Here is a 19695-nt window from a genome sequence, read left to right as displayed (position 1 = left end):
GAGTGTCAGGCATATAGTAAGTTATTGTTGATCTACAATTTTTTAAATTTGTAATATTTTAGAAAGTGGATGTTGCTGTATCTCTCTGTTGTCTGTATGTATGTGCATATATATATATATAAAATATACTTATGTACACACATAACACTTAAAATTTTTGTCTTGTTTCTCCTGGGTGCTCAGATGTTTATATATTTTCTGTTTCTATTTACGTATTTATGATTCCCAAATCTATAGTCTCAATTCCTAATTTCTCATTGATTTGTCTAATTGTATTTTCTACTTGCTTAAAGGACATGTAAGTATCACATTGACACTTGGCAGTTATGTTTGGAAAGCTGAGTTCATTAATCCCATACCTTTCTAATTTTTTCTGCTCCATTTTTCTAGGCTTGGCCAGTTGAAAGTTATTCTCTCCTTGGTCCTCAGCATTTAAATCTAACGATTTTTTATTGTTATTATGATGAACTCTTAATTTGTTTTCTGTGTATTTCTTTTTTTTTTTAAAGATTTTATTTTTCCTACTTCTCCCCAAAACCCCCCAGTACATAGTTGTATGTTTTTTTTAGTTGTGGGTCCTTCTAGTTGTAGCATGTGCGACGCCACCTCAGGATGGCTTGATGAGCAGTGCTAGGTCCACGCCCATGATCTGAACCCTGGGCCGCTGAAGTGGAGCGTGCAAACTTAACCACTTGGCCACAGGGCAGGCCCCAGTTTTCTGTGTATTTCTTTCCAAGTCATCATCTCACGCTTGAACTCTTATTCGTGCTGCCCCAAACTGAACGTTTTGAAAACTGAGCTTCCTCAGTGACTCCCCTTTACCCTTATTCTCTTTTTCTGTACTGGTCTGTTATAAACAACTTGTACGAGCATAGTTTTCATTTTATCCCTCAGCAACTTGTTATAGTGAGGTTTTGATGATATCATTAAAATGTTCTCCTTTTTTCACTTTATCTTTGCATTTGCATTTCGTCTTCCTTAATAAAAACTGCTCTCCAGCCAACGTAATTACTTTGCTGTTCACTCTTAGAACGAAGTCGTTTTCTACCTTCATGGCTTTCACATGCCATTCCAGGCAAAGTGAGCAGCTATTTCAAGATGTAAAGACATGAGGCTGCATATAATGTAGTTGTATTTCAGTGACACCCACAGCACTGGCCCATACCGCACACACTGCCCCATGGCTCTCCGTAACAGAAAGCAATTTTCTTCCTTTAGGATTCAGTGCGCCTCCTAGCTGTGGAAGCTTGTGTCAGTATTGCCCAGTTACTGTCTCAGGATGACCTTGAGGCTTTGGTGATGCCCACCCTTCGACAAGCAGCGGAAGATAAATCCTGGCGAGTTCGCTATATGGTAGCTGACAAATTTTCAGAGGTAAAATTATTGCACTGATACTTTTTAAGTACTAACGAAAAAAAACAAAAACCCACAGATTTGTTTTTGTACCAAAAGTTTCTAAATTAATTCTTCTGAATTGGAAGTGCTTGGGGCAAGAACGTATACATGAAGATTACACTATTTTCTTTTGTTCATGTTAATTATTTTGTTTAGTATACATCAAAACCTGTACAAATTCTTTTATAGCTCCAGAAAGCTGTGGGTCCTAAAATCACCCTAAGTGACCTCATCCCCGCCTTTCAGAACCTACTTAAAGACTGCGAAGCTGAAGTGCGAGCAGCTGCCGCCCACAAAGTCAAAGGTTCGGGAGTTCATTGATGTTGCAGCGTGTGTTCGTTTTGGTGCTAGTTTATGCCACTGAATTTGCATTTTTGTTGTAGAATGTGTTTTCAAATAGAAGTGATTTCAGTGTTTACAAAGATTACATTGTCATATAAAGCTACTCCCTTTATATTTAAAACCAAACCGCCATTTTATCTTGTTTCTGTAAAAAAAGGCCTTCTCAGGTTGGATTGGTGTGATACACAATGGCATGTAGATTGACGGAAAAATGCGTTTATAGTAGGAGCCATTTGTCCTCTGTAGAGCTTATTTAGTTAAACATACAATTTGATTTAACTTGAAACTGTTGATAAACCTGGTTAAATTTCTTCATTTGGATCCTTGTAAATGGCTCTATGTAAGCATTATTTTTTTCTGTTTATCTCTTTTAGAACTTTGTGAGAACTTGCCCATTGAAGGTAGAGAAACCATCATCATGAATCAAATTCTGCCCTATATAAAGGTAAACCTAACTTTAGTTTAATTTTTGTTTTACTCTGCCCTATTTGAACGTAAACCTTACCTCAATTTTTTGTTTGTTTGCCTTAAATCTCTTCGAGTTTAAAGGTGGACAAGGGATGAATGGGACAGATATGTTAATATATGACATTGTTATTTATCTCTTATTAGTGCTTTATAATTGTAAAATGCTCTTTGTTGCATAGGTTTATGTTATCTGACTGACTGTCTGAGGAAACATTATTAGCTAATCACTATTGAAATAGTGTTGTCTTTTTAAATGCCTCGGGAAATGGTATGGAAGTTTCTGTTGTCTTACAAAAAACAAAGGCTTTTAATTTTGATTTTATTTTAGGAATTAGTGTCTGATACAAATCAACATGTCAAATCAGCTCTAGCTTCTGTAATTATGGGATTGTCTACAATTTTGGGCAAAGAGAATACCATTGAACATCTTCTACCTCTTTTTTTAGCTCAGTTAAAGGATGAGGTGAGTCTGGCTATAAATTCTGTTGTCTTTGATAGTCAGTGCTTTGGTTTGATTTTGGTTTGGGGTTTCACAAAAATAGAACACAAAATAGAGATGAAGGGATTTTAAAAAGTAACTTATTTTAAACCAGTAACAATCCCTGTGTTTGGGTGTGGGGTTACAAGTTCCCAGAAAATGGGCACAAGGAGCCTTCCATATAGACTTAAAAATATCTGTTCATCCTCTGCCTGATTCCTGCTTATATGTACTGGTTTCTTCTCTTTAAACTTGGTGTATCTTTGTTTACAAAGTTTCTTTCATTTAAATTTAAATGTAATAATATCAAAATTATAATGATAGCTGACATTTATTGAGTAATACTGTGGGCCAGGCACGATCATAAATGCTTTGTGGGTATCATTACATGTAATCATCACAACAATCTTATGAGGTGTGTCTTATTATCATCGTCATTTTACAGATGAAGGAGCTGAGGCACAGTGAGATAAAATAACTCACCCAAGGTCTCAGCAATGGCATATCTGGGATTTGAATGCATGTAATTTGATTCCAGAGCCTGTGCTCTTTAGCATCCTATAGACTTTTCATTGAAAATTCTGGTTAAGATCAGTTACATTTATGTGCTTTAAATTATTTGTGTACTTGGTTTTAAGTATTTCTTCCAAGACTATACTTTTTTTCACCTGAGTCAGTAGTTTCTTATTTTAAAATTTATTTAGCAGTTTTTACTTCATCCTGATAATAGGAGAATACTGGGCAAAGAGCTTGATTTTTATGTGTTCTTTTGGGGCTTGTGTACTTGCAGTGTCCTGAAGTTCGTTTGAATATCATCTCCAATTTGGATTGTGTAAATGAAGTGATTGGCATCCGTCAGCTCTCTCAGTCTCTCCTTCCTGCCATAGTGGAGCTGGCTGAAGATGCCAAGTGGAGGGTCCGGCTGGCTATCATTGAGTATATGCCTCTGCTGGCAGGCCAGCTGGTGAGTATGTGAGCTCCATGAACTGAAGAATAGCATCAAATAGTGGAGTAGATTTACCATGGCATAGGAGGCCCAGATAGCTCCTATGATTATGTTCATTTAGACGCATGAAAGTATGGTCTCTCCTAGTTGCCTGGGGGATGGTTTTTATTTTCATTAGTGCATTAACTTCTAATAAAAAGGTCTTATAGAAACACATTTCACCTCACTACCACCTAAAAGCAAAGCCATAGAAGAATATAATCAATTTCGTGATGTATGTAACATAGATTTTGTGATATTTAATGTCTCGGTGGCTTAAATAGTTAATTAAGAGGAAAAGGGAGTATGGTTTAGAGATAGGTCAGCTTTGAATTTTGCTCAGAGCAGCTTCTCTGTTTGCCTATATTCTGAGCAAAATGTCCCTAGAGAGCACTTTTCCTACATACTGCTTAGAGGGAGTTGAGGAATCACCGTATGGAAAAAGAGTCTTGAAGTTTGTAGTGGCCACCCGTTGACAGGAAGAGCAGAGCTTGGAGAGCCAGGATGGTTTGTTCCCCCGTGACTCTATGCTGACCCCACTTCACGAGTACTCTTGTGCCTGTTTTATTCTCCCTCCTCTGCGCTCTCCCATCCCAGAAGTACTCTCTTTAATTGGGGATAGCTCTATTTCTTAATGTCAGTTTCTTCATCCTTAAGGATTTATTATGATATTAACCAAAAAGGGAAAAAATTAGAGAATTATTAATATCATTGACAGGTATTTTCTTGGGTAAATTCATTTTTACAAATAATCTAGAGATTTCTTGGCAGACTGTCCACACTGCATTTTTCCTACTTATCTGCAGTCTTGTGTCTGGCTCCTGGCCACCCTATTCTCTTCCACTTAACAGGGCCTGGGGCATCTCACTTATGCTTTTCTTTAAGATCTCTATCCAATAAAATAGATTTGTAGTTTGTAAATCAGATCACATGGTATTCCTTTTCTGGCTGGGTCATGAAGTCAACCTATTTGGAAACAAGTGTTTTTTTAGCTTTCAGATCACTTTGGTGTAATATAAATAGACCATCTTGATTTCTAACTTTGAAGATGTATATTAATGGAATCGTCTGTATCCATAGGGTGTGGAATTCTTTGATGAAAAGCTGAATTCTTTATGTATGGCCTGGCTTGTGGACCATGGTAAGTAAATAAGTTAAAAGCAGATTAGTAATAGAAGACTCATGTTTTTGCATATATCCCATTTTGTTCTTAGATTTTCTTTTTAGAAAGGAATCATAATCTGACCAAGTATTTTGCCTTACCACTGTAGGGGTGAAGAAAGGCTTTGAGTAAGGTCTAGTTATCTTCATCTGAAAAAATGTGACATTTCTATTTTTCACCAGTGTTTTTCTATCTTAAATTTTATTTTCTCCATTAAACAATCTCTACTCTGTTTCTTACTCATTCTATTACGTTATTTTCAGACTATCTCTTTTCTGTGTATACTGACTCCTTTCTTATCCCAAGGTCTTCTCCTTGATTATGTCACTGGTGTCTTCTGACACTATAGACTGAGGGACAGGAATTGGAATCAGATGAAAGGCATAGGGGGATAGAATGGCTACTTGGCTTCTTTGAGGTGACGTAGAGAAGGAGGTATACAGTGGCACAGTAAAGGAGTCTAGGAGTGGAAGACGTCAGCTGTGACTTAGGACAGAGAGGGCCCAGATTTCTGGTTATGGTGCAAGGCAGGCGTACTGCCCGCACTCTGGCTGCCGCTGCCTTGATGCTGAGAGGGCGAGCTGCAAGCTCAGGGCAGGGTCAGATGGGACAGCATTTAGAAAAAACCTTTTTAAAATATTTTATTTTCTCTTTGCATTTATAACGTAATTCACTTCAAGGATCACGGAATCTTTTTCTTCCAGTGCCACACACTGTGTTACAAAAGAAGACTGCTACTGCTGCTTATCAAAAATATAAGACAGTAGATGTTTTTTATAAAACCACTTTATATGTTAACTTGTTATCAGTTGAGTTTTTGACAAGGTCTCAGGTCTATGTATCTCCTCTTGTCAGCCAGGCACTGGTGGGTGTGAGGAGCGCCCTCTGTACCAGTGAGGTCCAGTGCCAGGCCCCATGTGCAGACTCGGCAGCTTCAGTGTAGTCTGAGACTTGTTCAGATGAGGGCCCTGGGGGCTTATAACATAATGTTCTCTGAGCTTCGGTTCCATATTTTGGTGGATATGATAGGCATCCTGTTTCAGTTCCACAGCATCTTTCATATACTTTATGTATTGAGTGTATCCCTGTTCATCTGGGGGTCCTTACGCCTGGATGTTTGGGGGGAGTGGGCATATTTGTGTCTGCTTGTACATACAGGTAGTTTTGTTAAGGGCATATTTGGATCATATGGGAGATCATATAGTTAAGAGTGTGAAGAGGGGTGTGAAACAATGTGCAAATCTTGTAAAAGTATATATATGCAGATAATTTCATTGTTTTCAAACTAGATTGTGAAGATTTTTTTCTTGTCCTCTAAAGTTACCTTTGTATGGCTTAATTTTTCTTTTCTTTTTAAATAAAACAAGTTTGGCAAATCATAGAAAAGAAATGTCCTCTTTTTAGAAAAAAAGTGCTTATATTATTTCTGATGCATATTTTAGTGGGAATGACATGTCCCAGCAGATTATTCTACACTTTCTTTGAAACCTGGCATTCTAGATTTATTCTAGATTTATTTTGAGGAGCTTTTAAAGTCATAATGTTCCACAAAGAATTAAATTCCTGACACCCTTTCTATGTAGGATTGCTCTGTCTATGCAAGTTCTTCCTCTTTTCTCTGATTTTTTTCTTCCAATTTGGGAGCAAGAGAGACTTGTTTATTTTTCCGTAGCAGAATAGTGAAGCATTCTTTAAACCAATGAAATGTCAGGTCTGAAATTGTCTCATACTTAGTCACACCAGTTTTTTGTTGTTTTGTTTTTGCATTCTACATAACTGATATGTAGTGATCACTGATCAATTAAATTTTTTGACACTGTTTTCCTGATTGTTAGACTACTAAAAGAATATTGTGAAAAATCTCGAGAAGTATAAGGAAGAAAGTATCACTCACCCCCCTCCCATGGTTGAGTGGACAGTGTTGATCAGAGGGAGGAATTTAGAAGGAGAATTTATTTTTTATAGGAGAAAGGAAAAGTTATCAAAGTCAATGAGCACATAGTGTGTTAGACATTCAGAGGAAGCTTGCAAGTCCAGCTAGACCTTGAGGGGAGAGGGAAAGAGAGAGACAAAACAAGGAGAGAAAACAGGCAGAACTGTGGAATGGTTTGCATTCTTTGGCAACAAAATTGAGAGGAGCCAAGAACATAGTAGGCATCTGGCCAAGGAGAGTGGAGTTCAGTTAAGACTTGGGTCAAGGCGGAGTGTGTTTGCGCTCCGTCTCTGGTTACTCTGGCAGCGAGGTCTCTTCCTATGGTAATGGCATTAGGATGAGAAAAACCTCAAGCAAATTAACAAGGAGAATGAGAGGAGAAGACGCAGGAGCTCTAGCTGGCTCCACCTTAGGGGGAGGAGATTGTGCCAAAGACAATGACTGAATGTGAGGGGAGGAAATTTGTATATGGGTGGAACACTTGACTTGAGCTTGCTCCTTAGAGCGTGCTGGTGGATAGTACTGACAGGTTGCTTCTCCCATAGACTTTGGTCAGGTTGCATGCTGGTAATTATATAGTTCCTTGGCTATGCTGTCTTGCTGTTCTCATCAGTGGCATTGCCAAAAAGGATCTATAAACTGGGAAGAGTTGGGTATTTCCTGTCCAGAAGCCTTGTATAAACTGTCCAGGATCAGGGCTGTAGCTTGGATAGCTATTCTTGCCCATTCTATCACCCAGGAAGGTTGGGCCTACCTGGCGAGAGAAGTAAAACAAGGAATCAGTGCCCACCACCCAGGTTTATTACCTAACCCCAAATTTTGAGTCTTATTGGACCTGTCTTTGTTCAGTGCTGTATATATCAACTAGTTGTTGAGAAGATAGTAGCTCAGGCCTTTATTATCCACATTTATGATGTCTTTGATAAATGATCTGCTAGGGAATTGTTAGATGCTAAAGTAGGTGCATTTAGACACAGAAGACATTGACGTGTTTTCTCAACATAAACATTTTTAAGGGAAAAGAGGCAAGTTGGTCTGAAGTCTTTATTTGCTATTGTGTAGATGACCACAGTGACCTCTGAACGACCTCCTTGCTGCCTGGGTCTTCTCAGCTGTTCTTGCTGCTGCTGGAATAGGCTTGCTAAAATACCACATTGGTCATTGGGTCACAACTTTGCTTTAAAAACCCATCATTGTTTTCTTTACAAAGTCTAACTTTAGCCTTCAAGATGCTCCGTGTTCCTGGTCCACCCTAACTGTCCAACCTTGCAGTCTCATAGATTTCAGTTTTTTCCTTTGTGCCCTGGATAAATTTTTTTGCCCTTTCCAGGAATTCCTCCCTTCTTCTATTTACACAAATCCTCCTAATCTTTGAGGCCCACTGCAAGGCCTTTCTTTCCTGAAGCCTTCCTAGACCTCCCTTATTGTCTCTTCTCTGAACTCCATCTGCCCTCACGGTCTTCACCAGACAATTTCATACTTCGTGGTAATGAGTCTTGTACCATGTGGCTTCTTGGAGTGCATCAGCTTTCATTTCTCTGACAGTGTACGATTTTTGAGGGGAAGTGTCTTACGTATTCTTTCTGTAACACATAGCACGTGGTAGGCACTCATATTCATTAATTAATGACGCCTATAATGAGTTCCTCCTTTTCCTTGGACATATTAGACATTTTGAAACTATAATAAGACTAAATCAGTGTATTATTGGTCATAGCTGAGCCTGTTTCCATTGCAGTATGACTGAATTTGGAGTCTGTTTGCAGAGTTTTGGTTTTGGTCCACCTTTGATGATAATGTACATAAACTGTATTGTGCTTGTAATGTAAATAGCATGACGATGTTTTCTTCACCTCTTCTGCAGTATATGCCATCCGTGAAGCCGCCACTAGCAACCTCATGAAACTAGTTCAGAAGTTTGGTACAGAGTGGGCCCAAAATACCATTGTTCCCAAAGTGTTAGTAATGGCAAATGATCCTAATTACTTGCATAGAATGACCACTTTATTCTGCATTAACGTAAGTATTACATAGCTATTATTGCTAAGCTTAGGTGTTAAAGCAGTTATTCAGGACTGTATTTCTGAATTCTGTGTGTTTTGTCTTCTATTTGGAATATATTTCTTACACTGATTAATTTGGACAGTTAGAAGATGAGAGAAAATGTCAGTTTTTTAATTCATGTTAAAATCTACAGTAGTCAAGTCAGTTGTGAATTCTGGTTTAATTGGGACTCTTTGAATGCTACCTGGTATATCCTTTATTCAGATGCGCAAACTAGAAACATTTTCCTGTTAGTCAGTTACTTACTTATTAAATATTAATTTGTCTCTTTAGATTTTGGGGTATTTTAAAAAATAAAAGTGTTTTAAACGTGCCCTCTTATTTCTTTTTCTAGGCACTGTCCGAAGCCTGTGGTCAAGAAATAACCACTAAGCAGATGCTGCCCATCGTCTTGAAAATGGCAGGAGACCAAGTAGCGAATGTCCGTTTCAATGTGGCCAAATCTCTACAGAAAATTGGACCAATTCTAGATACTGAGTAAGATTTTAGTTTATTCAGTTGTTTTAAAAGTAGATTGAAGTTTTTACGTTATAGTGGGGAATAATAGCCAAAATTAAATTCAGTGGTTTTCACTTTACCTAAGATGTGGCTTTGTATAAAGAAAATAATAATAAAGTAATTTAACAACTGTTTTTGAGGGTGTCCACTTTGACTTTTATATTTAAGCTCTGTATATGTGTAGATCATTGCCTGGAGCTAATTCTGCTGAGAACTTGAGAAATTATTTAGTACTTGTCGAGTTTATATTATAGGTATTTTAAAGTACTCTTTTATTTTAAACTTTAAAAATTACCATAGAGCATATATACCATAGAGCATTTCTCTGGTCCAGAAGACTGCTGCTCACAGATAATACTGTTGGATTTTAGGGCTTTGCAGGAGGAAGTTAAGCCGGTACTGCAGAAGTTAGGCCAAGATGAAGACATGGATGTCAAATACTTTGCACAGGAAGCAATAAGTGGTATGTCTTTTTGATTTTGCCTGCAGCTTTTGCTTGGGTTAAGAGGGTGTGAATGATGTTAAGTGGCAAGGCGATAAGCATATGGGTGACGGGGAGGGAGGTGAGCTCCTGGAATGTGTGTGCCTCTTTGCGTAGAACCTTCTTGGCCCACCATTAAGCAGGCCAGTCTCTCAGTTCCGTGTCTAGGGCTAGGTAGGAATACGATTCTTACTGGTAAGAAGAGTTTTTCATTTGAATTGTAATCAGTTTTTAAAGTTTAGCTTTTGGTTAGCCTGGCAGAATATCACGAAACTGACCGTAATAACAAGTTCATAGTGTCATGCTTTTGGATCATTGTTGTCATGCTTAATAGTCACATAGATAGTTCATGAACTTTCTGTACCATTAACTTGATTTTGTTTGGAATTTTCCAGTGCTTGCGTTGGCATAATGAGGAACAGGAGGGAAAAGACTTACTAAATTCTTATCACAGATTTCTAGTCAGTGTGTTCTTAAACTGGGTGGAGAAAAAATGGAGAACCTTCAAGACCTCATCCAAGCAAATGGCAACAACAACTTAACGAGAAATCAAATTTCGGTGACTTGATTCTTTCTAAAGATGAAATGGGATTGTTTTTTACTCGTCTCCCTTGTTGGGATAATAATATTTAGAACCATTTTTGTTGTTTGTGACCAATTCCTGACACTTGATACAGTCATTTCTTGATTGTCTCCTAATGATTTATCTGGTACTATCTGGGCTCCTGCATCCTCACTGTTTAATCAGGCCTCAGCCACTTAATATTCCCGACCAAGTGTGGATGAGTTTGGACCCAGACATGGAGTGGAGTGATTCCCTTGATGTTTACATGTGTCTGTGTGTCTCTCCGTCATTCCAAAGTTGAATGTACATGGTTTAGAATAACTTATTTTATAAACACTCTATTTGGGAGACACATCAAGATTTAACTGTAGTGAAAGCCACATTTTTTTTTTCCTGGATAATGATGGTCTGTGTCAGTGCCTCACATGAAGGGGAATGTGAAAACTCAGGGTTTATGTATTGGTTGCTTGGGTTTTTATTTGCTTGATTTTGACTGTAATCATGTCATTCAGAAACCTGAAGTGCAGACGCATCTTGCTGCTAACGTGTGATGTTGCAACCTAACTGAATTTCACCAGCTCTCCACTGTGATTGCATTCCAAAATTCTCTCTCTCCATCCCCTGAGAAACTTAAAATTTAGTGCCTCCCAATAAGCAGTAGTTGTACTGTTGCATTGCAAGATTGCAGTTTTGTATTTCTAATGAGTAAAGGAACCACTGGTATAATCCTGGGAGCACTTCCTGCTCTTTACCTGGCTCTGCTTCCAGCTGTGTGAACATCTGGTCTTTGCTACATTGTACTTTCCAAACTGAAGTTCATTACTAATTCTTTTGTATGGGTGATGTTGGAATCTAATCATTTGAAATGTTTATTTTTCTACCTCTACGGTAAAACCTCATTAATTTTTCCTAGAATTTGATAATGAGTTAAGCTAAGGGTTTGCTGAAGTGAATTAACAGTATGTAAGGAAGCCTGTTGTGTCTGAACTACTTAAACAGTAATTAAACAATATTCAAGCTCTCTTTAAAAAGCACCCCTTTACTAGTTGATATGCCAATTACTAATCACTCTTTTCAATTATATTAAAATGCCTTCCATGAGGATCTTTGAGGCCACATCTTTTTTCACATGCATACTTACTCTTTATCCCTGGAATATATACATATGTATTTCATGGAGAATTTAAATATTTTTTTAAATGTTTATTTACATTTTTCACCTAATCGAACTTGCCTTGTCCTAATGAATTTTAATTAATGAGGTTTTATTGTACCTTCTTTTTCTCTCAGCGCATCTTGCTGTGTAGTTTGCTTGTTTCCATTTTGGTTTTTGAATTCTTTCGTTGATTCACAACTCTTTTTTAAACCCAGGGAGCCCTGTTCTGTTTTGTGAAGGCCCAAAGACTCCTAAAAAAACTTTGTACATTAAACTGTTACATAAAACCAAGGCTGACCAAATACTTTCAAGTTTGTCTTTCCTTAGAAAAACAGAACATTTTAAATCAGAAATTATCTGCCTGCATTTAAAACTGCCAAATTATCTTATATTAAGTTTCTATTTTATTACTTTTTAGGCTAAGGATTGAATATTTTCCTAAGCAAAAATCTTTTCTGTGTTCTGATTTTAATAACCTATTATGATGTGAACATTTTCATTTTAGTCTCATGGCTCTTTCTATGTTTTATCACCTGCAGGTTATGTTCCTCCTTTGAAGTGCACATTTGAGAGACTGTTGTCTTGATTCTTGTAATGAATATGCACAACCATTGCTTCACTCTGGGGCTGGAAGTGCTGTTGGTTTTGACTGCCCGTGTGTTCCCCACCCCCACCCCCCGGGGAGCCCTGTGGGTTGGCCTTCCCCCTAAGACTGTGGTAAAGGGGAGACAGGGAGCCCTGCTTTCTCAGGCCTGGGTCAGAGAGCTCAGCAGGGCCCTGTCTTTTGGGTGACCCCTTAGAGACTTCATTGTTTCTCTCTGACTTAAACAGGGAATCCTTTTGTTCCTCCTCAGAAGAATTGTTCTTTGGCTCCTAACTTGGTCATTTTCTCCCTGGATTAGTTTTCCTATTTTGATGTCACCAGAATGTGAGCTCCAGGAGCTCTGTAAGGGCAGGGATTTGTGTCTGTTTTGTCTTCTGCTGTATCGCCAGCACCTCGGTGAGTGTCTGGTGTACTCAGTAGGTGCTCAATAAAATTGTGTTCAATGAATTTCTGAAATCTGTCCTCTGAAGTGTTGCGTGCATGGAACAAGTCATCAAAGGTACCAGACTGCATCTCATTCTCCCATCAACACAATAAAAGCATTTGAATGCTCTTAAGAAACGAGCTTTATGTGGCTCTTCTCAAGTCCCCCATCTTAGGCAAAAGTTGCCTGTGGATATGTACGATTACCTGGAATGTATGTTGTATAGTTTTTCATCTAGGCAGTTTTCATCAGTTTGGTCGATAGGAGAGTCAAGCAGAGACATACATGCAAGTGTATGCCAATAAAAATGTCTCATCAACAATGCAACTCACCTTAGTGTTTCTAAGATTTGTGTAGAAAAAAATCACCCCTCACAGGTTTAAGAGACCAGATCTTCTTTATGCTGCTGAGAAGATACGAACCTGAAGATGTGTCCTGTTTCATGAGAACAAACAGGTTAATGTGAGGTTTCTAATGAGGCTTTGTCAAAATAATAGTTAGCCCTCAGCTTGGGTAAGTACCACAGGTTGGCCACTGTGATGCAAGGCCCTGGGGGTCTTTGCTGGACAACTGGTCCTGCCTCAACAGAGACAGCAGCCTGACCTTTGAGCTGTCTTATCCAGGCATCCAAGAGACTTGCATAGACCTTCAGGGGAACACACATGTCCCTCCTGACCCAGTGGTTAAGCTATGGCAATGCTCTCTTGTTGCAATTTTGTTATTAATCGCTGTGTTGTCATGGAGTTGAAAGTCTGGTGCTTTCCTGTAGAAGTCACATTGGATCCAGCCCCTAGGGATGGCAGGGCAGGTGGCCAAACAAGTTGGGTGCTTGTCCCACCCTCTGACTTACATTCCTCTGGCAATGCCTTCCACTGGCACTCTTCCTTACAGCCTCCTAGTACTCCACTGCTTGGATATAAAACTGGAGGGGGCGGGAGCTGTTACCTGCGCTCCTTGCTTTAACAGATGAAGCAATTGTGGTCTGATGTTATGTAATTGCCCTCTGATTCTCTTGTATTCCTGTTTCCATCCAGTTCCTTGCTTCTCTTTCCTGTTCACTCACATGTCTTCAGTCCTCTTTTGTACCTAGAATAGTCTCACTATTCCCCATTTGCCTCCACGAGCCTGCTGTTTCCAGGAAATTACATAATGTTCAGTTGAGATGGAAATCTTCTGGAGGATGAAGAGAGTTTAATTACTCATTGGGTAGAAAAGCCAAGTCATTTCTTTCTCCAGAGTTGTTCTCTTAAACTGATATTACCAGTTCTGAAAGGAGTCAGGTCTTTTCTGTCTGGTTTGGGCCCTGTAGGCTGTCAGTGACCAAGATGGGGAGCACCGAGCTGGCACCGTAAGGCCCAGTGGGAGGCACTTGCCATGGCTCTTGAGGGAAAGGCACCTTCAGTAAGGTCCTGGGTTGAACTAGCTTTCTCTGCACAGGGACCTGTGTGCTTCCCCACCTCAGCGCTGCAAGGGCAGGGCATCCTGGCTAGGGAGGCAGGTGGGCTTAGGAGGGCTGGACTCTGGTAAGGAACAGTTACAATGCCACTGTCTGTATCTCTAGTGGTGGCCCAAAGGCTAGGAAGCTAGATTTTCCTGTGAAGGACAGTGATGAGCCCAGCGTCCCTGGGGCTGACAAGAACCACTTCTGGAGACCCAGAGGGCCTAGAGAGGACACTGGGAAGGTAAGTGCCCCAGACACCCAGGCCTGAGTCCTCCCCTCTCATGGGCTGAGGGGTGGGTGGAGGGCAGCCAGCATGGCCTCGTGCTACAGGAGGCTAGGCAGAGAAGCAGGACCTCTAACTCCCTGAGGGGACAGTCAAGTTTTTAGGGCCAAGAGAGTCTATTTTTAAAGCCTGTTGCTGTTTCTTGTCCTTTGTTCTGGGAATGCTCTCTTAGGAGTGGGGTGGGCTTTCCAGAGCTCTGTCACTCCTGTGGTTTGAAGACTCCCCTCCCCCGTCAGAGACAGCGAGGCCCATGCAGAGGACGGGTGCTTTGGTGAAGAGTTGCTTGTAGAAATGGGCTGTTCCCACTTACCTCTCAAAATTTAGACAGTTTTTATTTGCTACAATTCCTCTCAGTCATTTCTATTCAAGTAAAAAACCATGCCTGTCAGTTTTACTGTGTAATAGACTGAATGTTTTACAAGCCCTATTTGATGCAACTCTGGAGAAGTTCAGCAATTGGGGCTGGTGCTAGCCACTGCCCTGGAGCTATTACAAAGGCCATAAATGCGCAGAGGCTCTTGGCTGCCCTGTGCTGACACCAGGCTGCGTTTCGTTCATTCTGAAGATGGCATTCTCACCTGCTCCAGTGGGTTTGCTTGGTAAAGATTCTAACATCAAAGTTTGCCTTCTGAATCTTCATGGCTGTTCCTTCATCGTATGTGAATTGAGGCTATGAGAACTTTTCCTGTTGTCCCGGCCCTAAGCTGCGGTCTTTCATCTTAGAATGTTCTCGCCTTCCTGCAGGGCCGCACACTGTTATCCCAGGGCCTGAGCAGCCAGGCGGGTCTGGTTTGGGCAGCTTTGGGCTGTTTCTGCAGTGGCTGCACTGCAGGAGGAAGTCCTGGGGTCACAATGCCACTCACAGCCTCAGCCATCGCCTGGGCCCTGACAGATGCCTGGGGTGGTCAGTCCTTTACGTCCTTATGTCTATTTCATAGAACTTGGTCTTAGGGAAGACACCTTGGCCAAAGGACTGGGAATAATAATTATATACTTTTAAGCCTAAACCATAGACTTCCTTGGGAAGAAAGGAGTTATATTTTCCTACAAATTCAGGATCAACTGGCCATGCCATTAAATGATGGTATGCCTCTGGCCAGAGCATGGAACAGTTGATGAGACTGCTCATGGCAGACTTACTCAGGTATGTAGGTGACCCCGTGATGGCCACAAGCTGTGGTAGCTGCTGTTCCTTGAGCCTCGAGCTCGGTAACTGTGTGCAGGCACCTCGTCTCAAGCACTTGGCAAATCTCTTCTTATCCTCACAACAACCCCGAGGGGTAGTGCTGTCAGCTTTGCTTTTCAGGTGGCTGTGAACCTCCCCCGAACCCTGTCATATCTACTGGGGGGGTCTTTTCCAGCTGTGGAGGCCCGCAGTGCTAGGCCTCTGAGGCTGCAGATCATTTAACCCAGAAAAATCCCCTGCCCCGTGACTCAGGGAGCCCTCCCTGTGTTTGTTTCACTTAAGGAAAATGACCTGAGGGTGAGATGGAAAGGGAATTGGCTGTTGCCAGGCAGAGCCCTGCGTGTCAGGGGCCAGCAGCCAAGTGAGTGATCCAGGAAGTCATCCAATTGCAAACCAGACATTGTTCTTAACCCTTCACTCACTGTCTGGTGCAGAGCAGTCTCACCCATCTGCCCAAATGGGGTCAGAGTGAACCTTGGCTGCTGAGAGCCCTGGGAACTGTCCTCAGTTCTGGGCTAGGCTCTGGGCCCTGCGGGAGCTATTTAGCATCCCCAAGCTTGGGCCTGCGACTTGATCCAAGAGAGAACAGCCCCAAGGGGTGAGAGCCAGTTCCTTTTGGTGAAGGAAAGGTACCTGCTTGGTTACTCAGAGACTGGCCCTTGGGGTTTGCAGAGCAGTCTGTACTCTGGATGTCGCACGTGCCCCACATGCAGGACCTGCCAGGAAGGAGTGTGGCCACCTTGCACTCCCTGCCAGCCCTGGGTCAACTCAGCTGCTCCTTCCTGGTGGTGGCAGACAGGTGGTCTCCCCTCCTAGTCAGGTGGGACTGCCCTCCTGGACGGTCCACGGGTTGCTCTGACGACAGGGCTGCTGACGGGCCTCTGCCAGGCGAGGGTTAACAGAGGATTTGTTTATTGAATCACGAAGAAGCTGTCACATGATTTTAATCAAAACACCATTTCCCTGACAACAGTGATGTCAGTCTTGTTATTGCAGGAAGGAGCAGCTGTGAGGGACAGTCATTCTCCACCCCGAGCCCAGGTTTGGAGACTGAAATCAAGTGAAGCATCCATAAATGCAGGCACTGATGTACCGAATGCACCCTCCTTTTCCTCTTCTCTCTGTGCGAGCAGTCTGTCTTGCACAGACACTGGCCGGAGCCCGGCCCCTGCACCCGGAGTCTGCTGAGATCTCACCTTCTGCACCCCTTGCTGCTTCTAACTTGTTTCTACTTCTGGTTTTTCCAGTTTTCCTTATTTTCCCCAAACTCAGAGTCGTTTGGGCCCCTGGGATCTCTGGCTTCTGCCTTCTGGCATCCGTCTCTCCTCCATGTTCTAAACCAGCACTTGCTGGTGAACCAGGCAGTTCCGGCTCGGCTGAGGTGGGGGCCATTCTGCAGCTCAGGAATCCCAGCTCTTTCAGGAGCCAGCTTCCTGGGGGAGGCAGGGCTGCCTGTCCTGTCCTTGTCCCTCCTGACAGCAGGTTAGGAGGGCCTATGTGCTGCCGGAGGGTCTCCAGGGCATTTCTAAGGAGCTTGGCTGTGGATGACTGAAGGGCGGGAGCTCCTCCAGGGCCAACCTCGGGCTGGGGGATTAGTTCTCTTGAACGAGAGGTCTGTGTGCATCTCCCTGAGGGCTGGCAGCAGAGGTCAGTGCGGGGAGGTCAGCACTGGGCCGGTCACAGGCCCAGCCAGAGCCGTGTTCTCCACTGTAGGGGCTAGGGGCTCGAGTGGCTGTCTGCAGAGAAAGACCTCCCAGGCCCTGCAACGCTTCTCCACCAGGAGCTTGGCCTAAAAGTTAGAGATGGATAAGACAGGCCTTCTAGGTGGGACCTGGATTCTCGTGGATGTTCTTATGTCTGTGGTACCCATGGCTGGCGCTGCCCAGAACTCTTCACAGAAAATAAAGACATCCTGGGCAAAGTTCTTGGTTCTCAACGTGGAGCAGGTGTTCAGAAGAGGGCACCCACCCTTTAATCTGTGAAGAGATTTCACAGGCACCAAGCAACCGTTTTCTCTGTCTGGTGTTGGGACAGTCAAGAGTTAAATGAAAGCAAGACAGGTGGAGGTGAGGTACGCTTTCTTGGTGGGCAGTGCTATGTCAGGCTGCTCTGGACTCGCACAGTAGCCTGCAAGTTAAGTCAGCCAGTCTATGTTCCCAAGTTACCGTGGGGAATAATGAGCCTTTGCGATGATTTGCTCAGGTTAGTGGCTGGGCTGGGAGTGGTGCCAGGAGCTGAGGACTCAGTCAGAGGTTCTTTGCTGCCTCCCAGGCTGTTCCTGGCAGAGAATGGGAAGGCACCACCATGCCCGGGTGGCCTTTCTGGTCAGGGTGGCTGTTCCAGGGGGTGGGCTGGGGGAAGCTTGGCCCGGCTTTCCCAGCCTTGGTCCTGGCCAGGCCCTCCTTGCCAGGCCCTTTCATCCCTGGGGCCTCTTCCAACTGCCTGCCTGCCCTTTGGCCCCCTTTGTTGGCACAGGGACCCTGCTAAACCTTTGGGCTTCTCTAGTGACCAGAGGTCAGTTCTAGTGGGTCCCAGACAAGTCAGCTGAACTGTAAACCCATCCTTCGCATGGTGTGCTTCTAGGAAAGCTCTGGGGGGTTTTCCCTCAGTTCAGTTGTGTCCCACTTGCCAACCGTGCGGGCGGCCCTGGCATGGTAATGGACTCCTGAGGGTCAGAGTTCTCAGTCAGGCCTCCTTTGGGGCATCTCAGGCCCCATTATTCTCTCCTCTTTGGGGAGTGAGGAGAGAGACTGAGTCAGAAACTCTGAAAGCCTGCCTGATGAAGAGAGTGACTCGATTTTCCCTTGGAGAGGTCAAATCCCCAATGCCTCATTTCTTCTGGGCCCAGATTTTCTGAGCTTTCTGCCTGGCCAGCTCTTGGAGGTTCAGCTGCAGGGGATCCGCTTCCCATGGTGCGGTGAACTCCCTCGCCTGATCTGGGCTCCTTGCTTCATGGCTTAGCCCTGCACCTGCTTTGCCTGGGCTTCAGACCCTGCCACTTCAGACCAGCTCTGAGTCAGTCCTGCTGGGGAAAGTCCCCTAGAAAGGTACCCGAAGGGAGGTAGCAGTGCTCCCTAGGGGTATTTGCAACTGCAGCTCCAGAGGAGTTCAGCTGCGCTGGGGGGCTGGGACGTCCGAGCAGGAAAGCTTGTTCTAGTGGAATGGCTGGAGACACACGGCAGGCTCCCCACTAGGCCTGGCCTGGCTTTCGGGTTTGGCCTCGGTGGTTTGTGGTCATAGCTATATACCTGGGCTGCCAGTGAACCCTTCACTTCAAGACCCACATTTGCCTCCCAAAAGGACATCGTAAAGGATGAAGCCGTGTGTAGGTATGCTGTCCCTTCAGAGCTGCTCAGTCTTGTCAATTATTTGAAGTGACATCACTGCTGAGGCTGAAACGAGGACAGAGTCATCTCTCTTCAGCCCCCTGGGCAGAGCAGCTGTAGCCTGTGCAGGTGACATTTATTTTGCAGCTACGTGGCACCCAGGATTTAGTGCACAAAGCCCAGAACTTCCTCCCATGGTGTGCCGGGGCTGCGGGCAGAGCACAGGGCTCTCTCCCTTACCTGGATTCCCCCAGGGAGGGATTGGAACACTCAGCAGGGAGAGTGCCGACAAGAACTGGAACTCTGAAAAGGCCCGAGGGGTTGTGCTCTTTCTCAGTCAGGGGTTAGAAACCCCTCTAACCCCATGAATGGGCCTCAGGGAATCCAGAAACTAACTCCTCCCCTGAAATTATCTGTCCAAGGTTGTATGTCTGTGTACATGTTTCCTGGGAAGAGGGTCCAAAGCTTTTATCAGCATGTCAAAGGGATCTGTGAAACCTCAATTTGCGAACTAGTAGGGTAGAAAGGAGCAGATGGCCAAGAACGGAACCTTGGGGCTCTGTTACTACCCTGCCTGGGAAGGGCCCTGACTAGCGGGGACAGGTGTGCTCTGGTGAGTGGCACTGCAGACGCTGCCTCCTTTTGGAGTGTGGGCACTGTCAGCGAGCTCTAGGCCCTGAGCCCTGCCAGGCAGAGGAGTTCAGGTCTCCCTGGCCCCAGTCTCTTCCTCTACCCTGCGCTGAGCCTTTGGCTCATGAGAGCCACAGAACTGAAGGATGTTCTGGATAATGTGGAGGTTGCGCTTGACTGGCCGCTGAAGTTCCGGCCAGTCTCTGCTGGCAGGCCTGTTATTTTTGCCTGGACGCTGGACGCTGGGGTTGTTTTTGGCAATACAAATAAAAAT

At 43.4% G+C, this 19695-nt stretch overlaps 1 protein-coding gene across 1 annotated transcript in view; it reads left to right on the top strand.

Annotated features, from left to right (window-relative positions):
• The window catches only part of PPP2R1B (protein phosphatase 2 scaffold subunit Abeta), a 32700-nt gene that overhangs the window by 8688 nt on the left and 4317 nt on the right, over positions 1-19695 (top strand). The window contains 11 exon segments of the mRNA XM_023644791.2: positions 1219-1374; positions 1585-1699; positions 2112-2182; positions 2534-2668; positions 3474-3647; positions 4749-4809; positions 8628-8782; positions 9162-9304; positions 9697-9788; positions 14117-14128; positions 14131-14237. Coding sequence (XP_023500559.2) covers positions 1219-1374; positions 1585-1699; positions 2112-2182; positions 2534-2668; positions 3474-3647; positions 4749-4809; positions 8628-8782; positions 9162-9304; positions 9697-9788; positions 14117-14128; positions 14131-14237 — 1221 coding nt within the window.

Source organism: Equus caballus, chromosome 7 (genome assembly GCF_041296265.1).
Source record: "Equus caballus isolate H_3958 breed thoroughbred chromosome 7, TB-T2T, whole genome shotgun sequence".
In the NCBI taxonomy this organism is placed as follows: Eukaryota; Metazoa; Chordata; class Mammalia; order Perissodactyla; family Equidae; genus Equus; species Equus caballus.
This window is presented reverse-complemented; position numbering and strand designations above follow the sequence as displayed.